Source organism: Hyaena hyaena, unplaced genomic scaffold (assembly GCF_003009895.1).
Source record: "Hyaena hyaena isolate Hyena2069 unplaced genomic scaffold, ASM300989v1 scaffold_272, whole genome shotgun sequence".
Taxonomy (NCBI): Eukaryota; Metazoa; Chordata; class Mammalia; order Carnivora; family Hyaenidae; genus Hyaena; species Hyaena hyaena.
The window spans coordinates 397,237-411,281 of NW_024080906.1; the positions used below are offsets into that span (position 1 = coordinate 397,237).

The 14,045-nt window shown below is 34.0% G+C and overlaps 1 protein-coding gene across 2 annotated transcripts in view; it reads right to left on the reverse strand.

Moving 5' to 3' along the window:
- Positions 1-14,045, reverse strand: part of SAMSN1 (SAM domain, SH3 domain and nuclear localization signals 1) — a 142,332-nt gene that overhangs the window by 19,341 nt on the left and 108,946 nt on the right. For both annotated transcript variants that reach the window (XM_039245898.1, XM_039245899.1), the window contains 3 exons: positions 8,956-9,027; positions 5,407-5,556; positions 1,038-1,167 (listed from right to left, as the gene is read on the reverse strand). In XM_039245898.1, coding sequence (XP_039101829.1) covers positions 1,038-1,167; positions 5,407-5,556; positions 8,956-9,027 — 352 coding nt within the window. The remainder of the gene's footprint in view (positions 1-1,037; positions 1,168-5,406; positions 5,557-8,955; positions 9,028-14,045) is intronic.

Sequence of the window (14,045 nt, forward strand, 5' to 3'; positions counted from 1 at the left end):
GAAATGAAAAGAAACAAAAAGAAGGAAAGAAGACAGGAAGGAAGAAAAGAAGGAAGGAAGGAAAAGAAGGAAAGAGAAGAAAGAAAGAAAGGAAGGAAGGAAGGAAGGAAGGAAGGAAGGAAAGAAGGAAGGAAGGAAGGAAGGAAGGAAGGAAGGAAGGAAGGAAGGAAAGAAGGAAGGAAGGAAGGAAAGAAGGAAGGAAGGAAGGAAGGAAGGAAGGAAGGAAGGAAGGAAGGAAGGAAGGAAGGAAAGAAGGAAGGAAGGAAGGAAGGAAGGAAAAGATGGAAGGGAGAGAAAGAAAAGAGGGAAGAGGGAGGAGGAGGAAGATAAGAAGAAAGAGGAAGGAAGAAAGGAAGGAGAATAAAAGGAGGAATAAAGAAAAGGAAAAGATGGAAAAAGAGAGGGAGGGAAGAAGAGACAGAAAACAGGATTTTAATTTTCCTGAATTCTTCAAGTCATTTTAATAATTTTGACTCAAGTTAATCCTAGTTCTCCCAAGCATACATTTTTTATCTTAGGGATCTGGAGTTAGTTACCCAACATGATCTTTTTGAGACATACCCCTAAGAGCCCTGCCTTAGTTAAAAGTTTCAAAATAAATCATAGTTCTATCTAATATATTGTTTATAATTTTAAACAGTAGCAATTCTATGGATTCAACCACCCTACATTTTCACTACTTCTCTTATAAAGTAGCTGGAAACCTGTTGCTAATTTGATGAGCCCGAAATCTATTATTGTTGTTTTTCATTTGCAATTTGTTTCTTTTGCACTGTTTTTTTTTTAATTTAATTCCAGTATTATTAACAGACAGTGTTATATCAGTTTGAGGTGTACAACATAGTGATTCAACGTGTCAGTACATGATGCAGAATTCATCATGATAAATGTACTCTTTAATCCCCATCACCTACGCCATCCATTTCCTCACCCACCTTCCCTCTGGTAACCATCAGTTTGTCCTCTATAGTTAAAGTGTGCTGTTTTTAATGAACTTAACTCAGACCTCCCTGTTGTTCCTTATTCTATAGCCTTACTTGATGAACTCCGCCCACTGTAGAGACTATCCATGGAGTCACTGGCTTTGAGGGAGATCTTCTCTGTGTGACATCCAATCATTGGGTCACTGTTCCGGTAAGGGAGGGTATCCTCTCCATCTTCCTCATCCTTCAGAAAAACATATCAGAGGTTAAGAGCAAAGAACTGATTTCCATGGAGATATTCACTGTGTGCATGGATTTAACAAACAAGACATATTTTAGCAATAAAATACTTAGGAATACATCAGCATAAAATATGAGAGTCATTAATCTTTAGCTCAATTTCTGGCAAAACATATTATACTTGGAAAAATTCTTTAGATGAAACATTCCACATTATGGGATTCAACTGAAATTATAATAGTTCATTTTGTAAATTAGGATGGATATCATATCAAGACTATTTAATCAGTAATGTTAGATTTATTAACATCTATGCTTTATCCGTGAAAGCATTTTTATTTCTTCATGTTCTTCTTATCATCTATTTACCACCATTACTAATCCTTTGAGATCTGATATTACAAGTTTAAATTCTGCATAGTTGTTTCATGTCGGTTATTTGCACCCTACTAGATCACTAGATATGAATAAAACATGCACATTTTGAATTCTAAAGCAAAGCTTATCTAAGAAGCTTTACAAATCTCATACCATGCTTGCACACCTAGTCAAGTGAAAAGCAAATCCTGCATAAAATTAGGAAAGACAGACAATTTCAAAACAAATTACATCTGCTTGAAAACATCTCAGATGTCTTCCATACTTAGATTGTTTGGACAAAACCTATAAATTTCTTAATATTCATCAAAATGTAATTCAATATTCCTCATTTATGAGCATTTCTAAACATTGATAAAGTTTCAGAATACATATATGATATATATTCAGTTGGACTCTCTGCTTTTTTCCATTCTTTTATTGACTTGTTCAGTCATTCACCACATGTTTATAGGATACCTTGCAAATACCTGACACTGTTTTGAGAACTAGGGATACCATAGCATACAAGATAACAGGATTCCTGCTCTAATAAGTTACATTTTAGTGTGATGCACTGTTTGTGTGTGTGTGTGTGTGTGTGTGTGTGTGTGTGTGTGTGTGTGTTGTGTTTGGGGACATGTATTCAAACAAAATGGGAGAGAAAATTTCAAAGAATAGGTGCTATGAAGGAAAACTGAGTGATATGAAAGGATTAGATACTAGGATTAAGGTTAGGGGAAGGTTGGCTGATTTAGATTGAGTAGTCTCCAAAGACCTCACCTATAAGGTGATATATATTCTGAATTCCTGACCTGAATGTCATGAAGATTTGGAGGCAGTTTTCTAGGCAAAAGGAACAGAAAGAACAAAGTAACTAAACTCAGAATTAATTTAGGTTCTGCACAGGAAGACAAAGCCAATGTAGCTGGAGCTGAGGGAAAGCAGGGGCAGTTTTAGGAGATAAGCTCAGAGAGGTAGACTGTAACCAGATGAGGAAGAGCTTTATAGACCATATGTGGTGGTCTTGGAAATGTGCCACTCAGATCTTATGCTGCGGGACCCTTTTGACAGCCCCAGCTACTGAATCTGCCACCGTGTCTGCCTGAAAGCCATGATCACTGCCAATGACCGAAACACGAGTCTATCTGGGGGGATATAGGGCTTCTCTAGTGAAAGACTTTGGTTTAAGAACTATCTACCAATCTGGCCAAAGCTTTCTTCCTCCCCTTTCACAGGTGTCAAACTTGTACTGTAGTCTGAAGGCTTTCCCGACCCATTTATTCTTTCTCTACATTATCCTTCAAATACATTTTTTTCCAATAATCTTTGGTGTGTTTTTCCCTTTCTTAGTCTCTGCTTCTCAGAGCACTAGAATGAACATACCATAGTAAACGAACACATTGTGAAGACATTGTAAAAATTTTAACCAAGGGAAGTTATGTGTTCTCAATTCCACTTTTCAGAGATCTTTCTAGCTTTCATTGGAAAATGGTTTTTATGGAGGAAAGAATGGAAGAAAGACAATGGTAGTCTAGGCAAGAGAAGCTGTTGTTAATGCTGTTTTTGTTTATCTGTTTGTCTAAAGCAGGAATAGTTTACATGGAGAAATTAGGGGATTTAGATATTGCTTTGGAGTTTGAACAAAGAAGATATGCTAATTAAAAGGTGTGAAAAATGAGAGAGAGGAGTTTTGAATGATTCTTAGGCTTCTTTCTTTCCTCCTTCCCTTCCCCTCTCCTCCCTCCCCTCTCCTCCCCTCCCATTCCTTTCCCTTCCTTTCCTTTTCATTCCTCCCTTGCATCTAGAGTTATGACAGTGTTGTCTGTTACTACTGGGAAGATTGGGTAAGAAATCCTTTTTTGTTTGGTAGAACATAAAGAATTAATAATTCAGTTTTTGATGTCTTGGTTTCATCTATTGTACATTTAAGTGATGATATCAAATACACAATTGTTCCTTAAACACAACAGATAAGATGTCATTGCTAAAGATATAATTACAAAAAGTAAAGTTATGAAATTGGATGTGATCAGTTAGGAGGAGAAAGTACATTGAGGAGCATCTAGGAACAAGCCTCAGGAAGACTCAATATTTACAGAGACAGGAAAAAAAGCAAAGCCAAGAAAAGAAACTTTGAGAAAGAAAGAAAACCAGAAGAATGCTCAGAGAAATCAAGAAAAGATACTGTTTCATATATATTGAAATCATCACTTGTGTCAAATAGAGTTGAAAAGTAATGTAGAAAGAAAGAAAGCGGCCAATGAATTTGGCCACACAGAGGTCAACACTGATTGTGGCTACTGTTTTACTGGAGTACTAGGGACAGAAGTCCTGTTGAAAGGGATTGAAACAAGATTGGACATAAGACATACAGATCAATGTAATAGAATTGAGAGTCAGAAATAAACCCTTATGTTATGACCCATAATTAGGGCCATGTATTTATTATCAATTGATTTTAAACTAGGGTACCAAGAAAATACAATAGGAAAATAATTGTCTTTTTACCAAATTAGTGTTGGGACAACTGGATATCCACATTCAAAAGAATGAAGTTGGACTCCTATTATACTCCACAGAAAAATTAGTAGACCATACACCAAAATTTAAGAATGACAAACTTTTAGAAGAAACTAAATTTAAAACTCTTAAAAGAAAACACAGGAGTAAATCTTTATAATCTTAGGTTAAGCGATGGATTTTTTTAATACAATACTGAAAGTTCAAATAAAAAAAAAGATCAACTGGGCTACATCAAATTATAAACATTTGGGCTACAAATGTTACCATAAAAAAAAAATGAAAATACAATCCACAGAATGGGAGAAAATATATCATATTGCAAATCATATATCTGATAAGTTACCAGTATCCAGAACATATTTTAAAAAGCTTAACAGTCAACAGTAAAAAATAAATAAACAAATATCCCAAGGTCCCTGGGTTGCCCAGTTGGTTAAGCATCTAACTCTTGATTTTGGCTCAGGTCACAATCTCATGGTTCCTGAGATCAAGACCCAAGTCTGGCTCTGCATTGACAGCACAGAGCCTGCTTGGGATTCTCTCTCTCCCTCTCTCTTTGCCCCTTCCTTGCTCTCTCTCTCTCACTCTCTCTCAAAAATAGATAAATAAACTTAAAAAACCCTATTATAAAATGGGAAAAATATTTGAATAAACATTTCTTTAAAGAAGATATACAAATGGCTCATACATGAAAGATTCCCATCATTAGTTATCAGGGAAGTACAAATCAAAGCCACATTGAGATTCCACTTCATGCCTGTTAGGATGGCTAGTAACAAAAAGACAAAAACAAGTGTTGGCAAGCATGTGCAGATATTGGAACATTCACACATTGCTAGTGGGAGTGTAAAATGATCAACTGCTTTGGGAGGCAGGTTGCTAATTTCTCAAAATATCAGATAGTTACCATATTCTCAAGTGGGATGAAAGAATATTTCATTCTTTCCACACAAAAACTCACACACAAATATTTATAGCAGCATTATTTACAATAGCCAGAGAGTAGAAACAATGCCTATCAACTAATGAAAGGAAAAAAAAATGTAATTTATCTATAAAATGGAATCTTAGTTGGCAATAAGAAGAAATGAAGTACTGATGTTTGTTACAACATATGATAAACTGTTTTTCATCTACTATATGTGTGATCTTTCTGAGCTTCTGTTTCCTTTATCAACATAGGAGTAATAATTTTGGGGTTTTTTTCCATCCAACTTCTGGGCAAAATTATTGAGAGAGAAAACAGATGTTTCAAGTTCTCCTTAAAACACCAAGTAATTCTATGTCTGGAAGAAGAATCTGTTGATCATTTAAGAAATATTTAATAGAAAAATACAAATGATTAACAGAGGATGCTTACCTTTTCCTCAGAAAGGGCTTTGATGTATTTTTTACCCACTTTTTTCTTCATTGTCCAGGAAATAGCTCTCATTCTTTTCCCTAAACCTCCTCCATTATGTGAAGTCTTATTCTGTTCTCCATTTTCATTTATGGGTTCCCCTTCATATACCTAGTTAGAATTGTTTATAAAAGATAGAATAATAAAGCAATAGAAATAATTGATTTGAAAACATTATTAGAGAGCAGATTCCACATTTTTGGACTTCATATGCATCTGATACAGCAGTTTCTAAAATTTCAATCTGGACATAATACATATTTTCAAAGTTGTCTAAGCCTGGTTACATGTGTTACAAACTCAGAAAATCAAATTTGTGATGTCAAAGGACCTGAGCTTCACATCTAAAATTTTTTTAAATAATTATATCTATTCTTTAAATAGCTTTACAGTAGAGCCACTTTAGTTTTACCCATTTTGAGATGCAAAAAAATAGAATTAAATGGCAGGCATAATGAGTGATCAAGTCTACAGAGATGGGAGATACTTTGTTGGAAGCTTTAGAAAAGTTATAATGGGCATTAAAATATCCTCTTGATCCTTATAGAAATTGAAATGGTCATTTTTAAAAAAAAGTTTTGGAGTTAAGTTAATCCACTGAGAAAGTGCAATATATTTTTTATCTTTCAGGTAAGCATCCAATACATATTTTCCACGCTGTCAAGCAATAGTAAATATGAACTTGGTCCAGCCAATAGTACAAAAATCTTTATGTAATTAACATGTAATTTGTTGTTCTAAGCAGTTAATGTTACCTGATGATATATTTGTTTGTTTGATTGATTATTGCCTGCATCTCGCACTATGACGTGTGCTCCATGACACTGGAGAGTTTGTATTTTTTATTTATTCTGAATGTCTAGAATACTTCCAGGAACATAACTGACAATATTTTTTGAATAAATGAAACTTCTCATGTAGAACTTTGGAGTCATTTTTTTCTTGAAGGACATACTTGGATTATATATCCTTAATATCCCAAATTGGCAAGAAAGACCTTTTAAGGTCATCTAGTCTGGCATTGCCCACCATTTTCAGTGGATGGACAGCCAGATATTTCTTGAATATAAAGAAATCAGTAGAAACCTCTCTTTAGTGAATGTGAATATTTTAATATGAAGGTTTAACCACAAAATTAACATCATTATTAATCAATATTATGGTTTTTTTTCATATCTTACCCCAAATTGTCTATGATAAATATGAATGGACAGACAATATAAGTCCTTATTGAATTTTATTAATTTCTACCTTCAAGGTTATAAAGGCAAAGAGTTTTTGCTTAATTCAAAAGCCCTGAATAAAATGTAACTTGGAAACCCTTTAAATTTTTAAAGTTAGCCCTTTTCTTCTCTCTTCTCCCTACTTAAACTCTACCTTCTTTATAAAATTACAAACTAAAATAAAGTAAGAAAGTATATTGTTTTATAACCACCAGTGTTAAATTACCATTGCCTAAACTTCCAAAAAGTATCATAAATATTTGTAATTTTAGTTTTTTCTATCATTCTTTACAGAAGTTTCAAAGAAACTACCTCAGCATATTTTAAACTTGCACACTTTTCTGTAGTGTTCTCTTTCATAGCCTGCATCACAACTTTATTAGGTATTTATTTACAGTTGTTGCTTTTCTAAGGTCTCTCTCTCTCTAGACTTTGGGCTCCATGAATTAGGGATCTTCATCGGTTACTGCAGCAGTAACTTCTGAGTGCCTGCTGGAAACCCTGTCATAGACTAGGTACTCAGTGAATACTTGTTAAATGAATGAATGCTGAGTTGCTGAAAAACATCTTTTTTCAGGTTCACTAAATTCTTTCATGAATTACTAAGCCACCATTCCTAATCAATGAAACTGAATGACTCTGAACTGCTTTTGCAGGTTAACTCTAGAATTATAAAGTAAGTAATAGTAGGATACATCTATGTGTGATTATGGCAAGTTAAGTTTATATAAGATTATCATTGGAAATCAAATATAGGGTTTCTCACATAAGCCTGTGTATATAAATATACAGATGGGTAAATGGGGATATATATAATATACATATGCATAAAAGGGGATATATTATACACACATGCATGTATGTATACTAATGGATATATTTACAAAGTAATAATAGATGCCATTCTATTTTCATTTCTTTTGTTTAGAATTTCCATTCCTAAAATAAAAATATTTAAAAATAGGGGCACCTGGGTGGCTTAGTCAGTTGAGTGTCCGACTTCAGCCCAGGTCATGATCTCCTGGTTTGTGGGTTCAAGCCGCATCAGGCTCTGTGCTGACAGCCAGCCCAGAGCCTGGAGCCTGTTTTGGATTCTGTGTCTCCCTCTCTCTTTGACCCTCCCCTGCTCACGTTGTCTCTCTCTCTCTCTCTCTCAGAAAGAAATAAAATATTAAAAAATATTTTTAAAGCATGTAAAAATATTATAGATATATACACATAGGAATCTGAAAAGTATTTTGAGAAATTAAATATGATAAATGGAAAAATTCCTTACAAAAAACCAAAAAGTATGCATACAATAATGAGAATGAATAACTAAGAAATATGTAAGCTCCAAAACCTACTGATCTAAAATGTATCACATGTGAAGTTGCTGAATCAGGTTCAATGATAAACATGTATTTTTAGTTTTTTCAATATATATCCTTTATCCTTCCTTTCTACCATTTTATTAGTTGTTATACCTTTCATTAATCAGTTATTGCAATTAACTTATAGTTTGTGAGATAGTATAACAGGATGACAAACTTGATGTTTGAGATGTTGAGAACTCAACAGATGTTGAGTTCTGCCTTTGTCATTTATTAACCATGTAATTTAGAAGTAATTTTCCTCAATGAAATGTATTTCTTCAATGGTAAAATAGTAATATTAGTTGTTCCTACATTATTGGTAGGTAAAAGGTTTAGTGTTGTGCTATATGATGATAAGTTTTCAATGAAATATAGATATTATTATTACTATTACTATTATTATTACATAGACTTAATTTTATGGGAAATTTTTTCTCATGCTACATCTAAAGTGCCCATGATTTGCAAATGTGTATGTAACAGTCACTTATGAGACATTTCAGTGCATATAGTAGAAATGTGAGTACAATTGAGCAACTATATGCTCTCCTTGACAAACTTAAAACTAAGCCATGTAATTATGCAATTAAATTAAAACAATTACAACTTACATAAAGCTTAACATATACATTGCTTTATGGTGGAAATGTTCAGAAAACTTGGGATTATCTGTGTTACTTTAAATTGTAACTCTCTTCATAAGTTCATGTTCTCCTTTTCCTAACATGTTCGGTTTCTTAGACAGCTTTTCACTTTTAATACCCAGCATGATATTAGGTAATAAATCATTGCTTGTTCATTTATTAGAAAAATATAGGCAAGACTGTGATTTTTAAATATACTTATTTTTCTTAGTGTACTTTGCAAAATTGATATTGCCTTTATAATTTTTCATAAGATGTTTGCATAACAATAATAATAAAAATACTAACCTCAGCTGAGTCATCTGGTTTTGAAATGGAATTATTCCGAAAACGATCGAAATTCCCAAAACTGCTGCTGCGCTATAAAACAGGAAAGAGAAAGGAAAGGACATTTAGGATTTGTGATCTTCTCTGATAAAATTACTAAACATATTAGACTATGGTTCAATAAGTGTCCGTATATTGAAAATATAGGATTAAAAAAGCCCTTCTCTCTGGAATATCTAAAGGCACTGAAGGTATAACTATTATTAACATTATAATATTTACAGTCGATAAAATGCCATCATATGTTTTATGCTATTGTGTTAAGCACATTGGAGAAAATCTATCAAATTATTTTCAGTTTATAGTGTTATAGTGTTCTGCTCTTGGGAATGGTAGCTGGAGAATCTATGAATTCTAAGCTGAGCCTTCTTGAAGTAAGCCAACCACAAACCTATTTCCATGAGGGAATGGCAAGAATTATGAACCAACTGACTAATAAATAAATAACAACTAAACAAACAAACACAGGCATCTGAGTAGATCCATCAGCATGCCTCATAAGGATCATATTTGTCAAGAAACCAAAACTGAACACAAATACATTTATCACTGATAACTTGATCATTTGAGACTCTCCACTTGGTGTCAGAAAGAGAAGGCGTACACATAGACCTATTCATAAATTGAGAGCAGGATTTAGGCGCGCACAGTCTAAAGCTGGGAGTAAAACTGACTTTGTCCGCATTTAACATGGAATACAATGAGACCATGGCGCAATTTCATTCGCTGGTTTTGAGAAAAAGCTCAACATGTTAATAGAAGACTTGTTCCCTTGGATACTTTTTGCCTACAAAGCTAAATTTTTACTCTCATGTAACTCATTCTAGGCGGGTAATTATAAATAATCCCTGACATGTTACAGAGTAACATTATTCTCCTAAATACATGTTCAACAATCTTTAGAGTCATTGAGTCAAAGCACTGATGTGTCTTTACTACCTATTTACTTTTAGCCATTGTTTGGAATGGTGGCTATCTGATATTATGCCCTTCATGTACCCATAAATCCTAAGAATATGTTCTATGTTGAGAACTTAATTTCATCTCAAGCTTATAATATTTTCAAAACAAGCTGGTGATGTGAAAAGTTAACAATGGGCATCTGTAACTGATAAAACCTTGTATCTTCCTTTCAGAAGTCACAGCCCAGATTAGTTCAAATCACCTTCAAAGGCTCTTCGTTCTTCCAAGCACTCTTAGACTATATTTCCCCACCAGCTATCTTTAAAACTCCTTGTTTCCCTTTTAAAGGAGCTGAAAATAAAAAGATCCTGACGTGTGACAAGGGGTTAGCTTGATAGACAGTGTGATACATAATATCGCTTTGAGGATGATGGCTGTGTTAGACACAATTAACGCCTTTTCCTGACTCGCCACCCCTGCTGAACCAGCTCTTCGGCTTGTGGCGAGAAGAGAGAAAGAGAAGGGCTGAGACTGAGAACCACACTGGAAAATACAAAGTCTTCTCATGCCGGGCTGACTAACCTAGAATGACTTCCCAGAGCATTAATCACTTCAACCTGCCTAGTAGGCATTTCCATGGGGCTATCATTGCCCAGAGATCACAAAAAAGAATTGAGTGTATTGTTGTCCTGCTTATAAACAATCCAAACACAGGGAAGTCTGTTTCTCTCTTATATACTTGAAACATTCTGAAGGCCTATTGGAGCCTATGCCTGGGGCGATTTTGTAGCCTGCATCCAGCCTGCGTCCTGCTTATTAAATATTAATGAGGGTTACAGCATGATTTCCACCACTGGATAATGGGTCCTGTTGCCCAGGAGGGCACAGAATAGGCTCACTTCAGCATTTCTCAACACTACCTTCTGCCATTAAGTAATCAATAGTCACCACCTTTTAAAATTAATTCTCCCCTCATTATATCAATAAAGAGAAGCATATTTAGAAGTAGGGGCTTAAGAAGTCTCCAGACTATTACTTTGGGTTTTGTCAGTCATCTCATTGCAAATCACTCGACAACTTTAAGCCTGAGGAGTATAATATCAATCCATGATAAGACTCTGTTAAGAAACAAATCAAAGCATTTAAAATGCTGTTTTTAAAATTTCATTATTCTCTAGTCTAAAAGTTAGCGACTTTCTGAGGTGGTTTTGTGATGTATAGGTTATGGCTTATGATGAAAAGGGCTAATGTCTACTATGAGGTATGCACAATGAACAAATTTATAATTTCTACTCCTATTAAGTTTCTAACAAAAAGGTGAATCATGTGGAAGCAAGCTGGCTTCCTAGATAATAGTCCTTGATAAATGAGAATGTGTTTGATTATCAATAATTTTGCATTGTATAATCACAATGGATTAGATTTAGCAAATATTATCTTATGACAGAAGCTCTCTTCAAGACAGAGCTATTATATAAACGAATAGCTATCAATGGGAAGAGTAACAAGTAAAAATGCAATTTGTATTTTAGATAAGTCTTTGTTTCTGTTGACATTAGATCATATTTGGTCATTAATTCCGTCCTCTCTCTATTTATGCAGTTTTTCTTTGTGCATCTGTAAAATGGCACAACATTAGTGGAGGGTAGTTTGGCAAAACTAGCAAAATGGCTAACATATTTGCCCTTTGACCCAGCAATTCCACTCCTAGACATCTATACCAGAGATACTCTAAGCTATAAATTGATTTACATATCTACCTTCATTGTGAAATTTCTATATTATAAAAAAGCTGTAAACCCTAATGTTTATCAAGAGAGGACAGGTTGAATAATTTATGGTAAATCCAAACAATTAATGATGAAACTGTAAAAAGTCAAAATGTATCTCTTTATCTTGCTATGGAATAATCTCCAGGATGTAGTATAAGTGGAAAAAAGGCCAACATTTATCTAAGGGTTTGAATATATGCTTGGGTTTTAATACAGGCAAATACATATTTTCTTTTTTTTTTAAAATGGGGCAAATTGAATATACCTTGTTTTATAGAATTGACTTTAAAACCATGTAATGTTTAATATTTTTAGCAAAATTAAATAAAATAAAAACAATCTCAAAGTGGGGCTGACTCTTGATTTCAGCTCAGGTCATGATCTTATAGTTCTCTCGAGTTCAAGCCTGGTATCAGGTATCTGATAGTGCAGAGCCTGCTTGGAATTCTCTCTCCCTCTCTCTTTGCCTCTCCCCCTGCCTCTCCCCTACTTGTGTTCTCTCTCTCTCTCTCAAAAACAAATGAATAAACATAAAAAAATGCCATTCCCCGGGGTGCCTTGTGTCTCAGTCCACTGAGCATCTGACTCTTGATTTTGGCTCAGGTCATGATCTCACAGTTGGCCTCTACACTAACAGTGTAGAGCCTGCTTAGAATTTTCTCTCTCCTTCTCTCTCTGCCCTTCTCCTGCTCAAGTGCATGCTCTCTCTCTCACACACACAAAATAAATAAGCTTTATAAAGTTTATAAAGATAAATAAATACAAAATAAAAGCAATCACTAAAAATCTCAAATAAAAACAAAACAAATTAACCTAATTCTGTGTTGAATTGGTGGCTTAGAGAGAAGAATTATTTTAAGTGATTTTTAAGAACAATAATCTGTCCAAAGAACAGAAAACAATGACAAATTAAATGTTAACCCATTTTCAGTAATCATACTGTTATTAATAATATAAGTATATAAATACATATGTTGAGTGACAGTGAAAATAAGTAATGATGTTAATACATTTGCAGTTAAGATTCTCAGTCAAAATTCTCAAATTGGTCATAGCATAAAAAAGTAAGCTTTCAAAGCCTACTAGGGTCAAGTCAAAACAGCATAGGGGCCGTTCTGGAAATACTCTCACTGGGGTAGATTATATCCAAAGATAAGATAATTTTTATATCAATAAGAATAATAAGTGAATATTGAAATATATCAATGCTCATGAGTTCATAATGATACCAAAAGGAAAAAAATTCAGTGGCCACATTTGGAAATGTTACAGTTATATTATGAAAATTGGCAAATAAAGGGAAATACTTAAACATTTAATCTGCTTTTCATGTATGAAATATATTTCAGAGTAAATAGTTAATGAAGAAAAATTTATCTTTCTGTGTGTGTGTGTATTCTAGCTAATCAATTAAGAATGATGAGATTACAGAATTACTGAAATCCCTGATGCAATAATGGATCCCAGAAATGATACTCAATGGCTACTAGAATTACAAAAAGAGAGAACCAGAGTATGTGTTTCATAATAGTAGCACCCAACTCACCAGCGAAGTATCTAGTAAATAAATAAATAAAAGCAATTACACCAAACTTCTAACTACCAGATTACAGGAAATACAGAGACAAGGGAGCATTTTAAATGACACCAAAAGGATACAGTGAATAAGAAAAATCTAGACAATGAGAAAATCTTCAGGAAAAAAGGCTGGTTTCTTCAATTAATCAATAGAAAGAGGGAACACATAGACTAATAACCTCTAAGACTTGTATAACCAAATATAACCCATGGATCTTGTTTAGATAAAGATTAAAGAAACCACTATGACAAAAAAAGGCCAAGATAAAACAGGAAATTTTTAGAATAACTATTTGATGATACTGAGTAAGTATTGTTATTTTTTACTTGTAATTCAGGGTAACCAAGTGAGGGGCAGCAAGTGTATGGGCATAAAGAAAAAACATGACTGGCCATTTTTTAATGATTAACTGGGTGATAGATACATGAGGTAGATTGTACTACTCTCTTTTTACATATTCTTTTTTTTTTTTTATTTTTAATGTTTTATTTATTTCTGAGAGAGAGAGACAGCATGAGCAGAGGAGGGTCAGAGAGAGAAGGATACACAGAATCTGAAGTAGTCTCCAAGCTAGTTGTCAGCACAGAGCCCGACGTGGGGCTCGAACCCACAAATCGTGAGATCATGACCTGAGCTGAAGTCGGATGCTTAACCAACTGAGTCACCCAGGTGCCCCTCTTTTTACATATTCTTGAAGTTTTCCCTGGTAAAATGTTGGGCTAAAAGAAAAAAAGAGAGATGCACCTATATAATATCTGAAAAATAAGTTACAAAGAGTTAATCATGTGTGGGGTCAG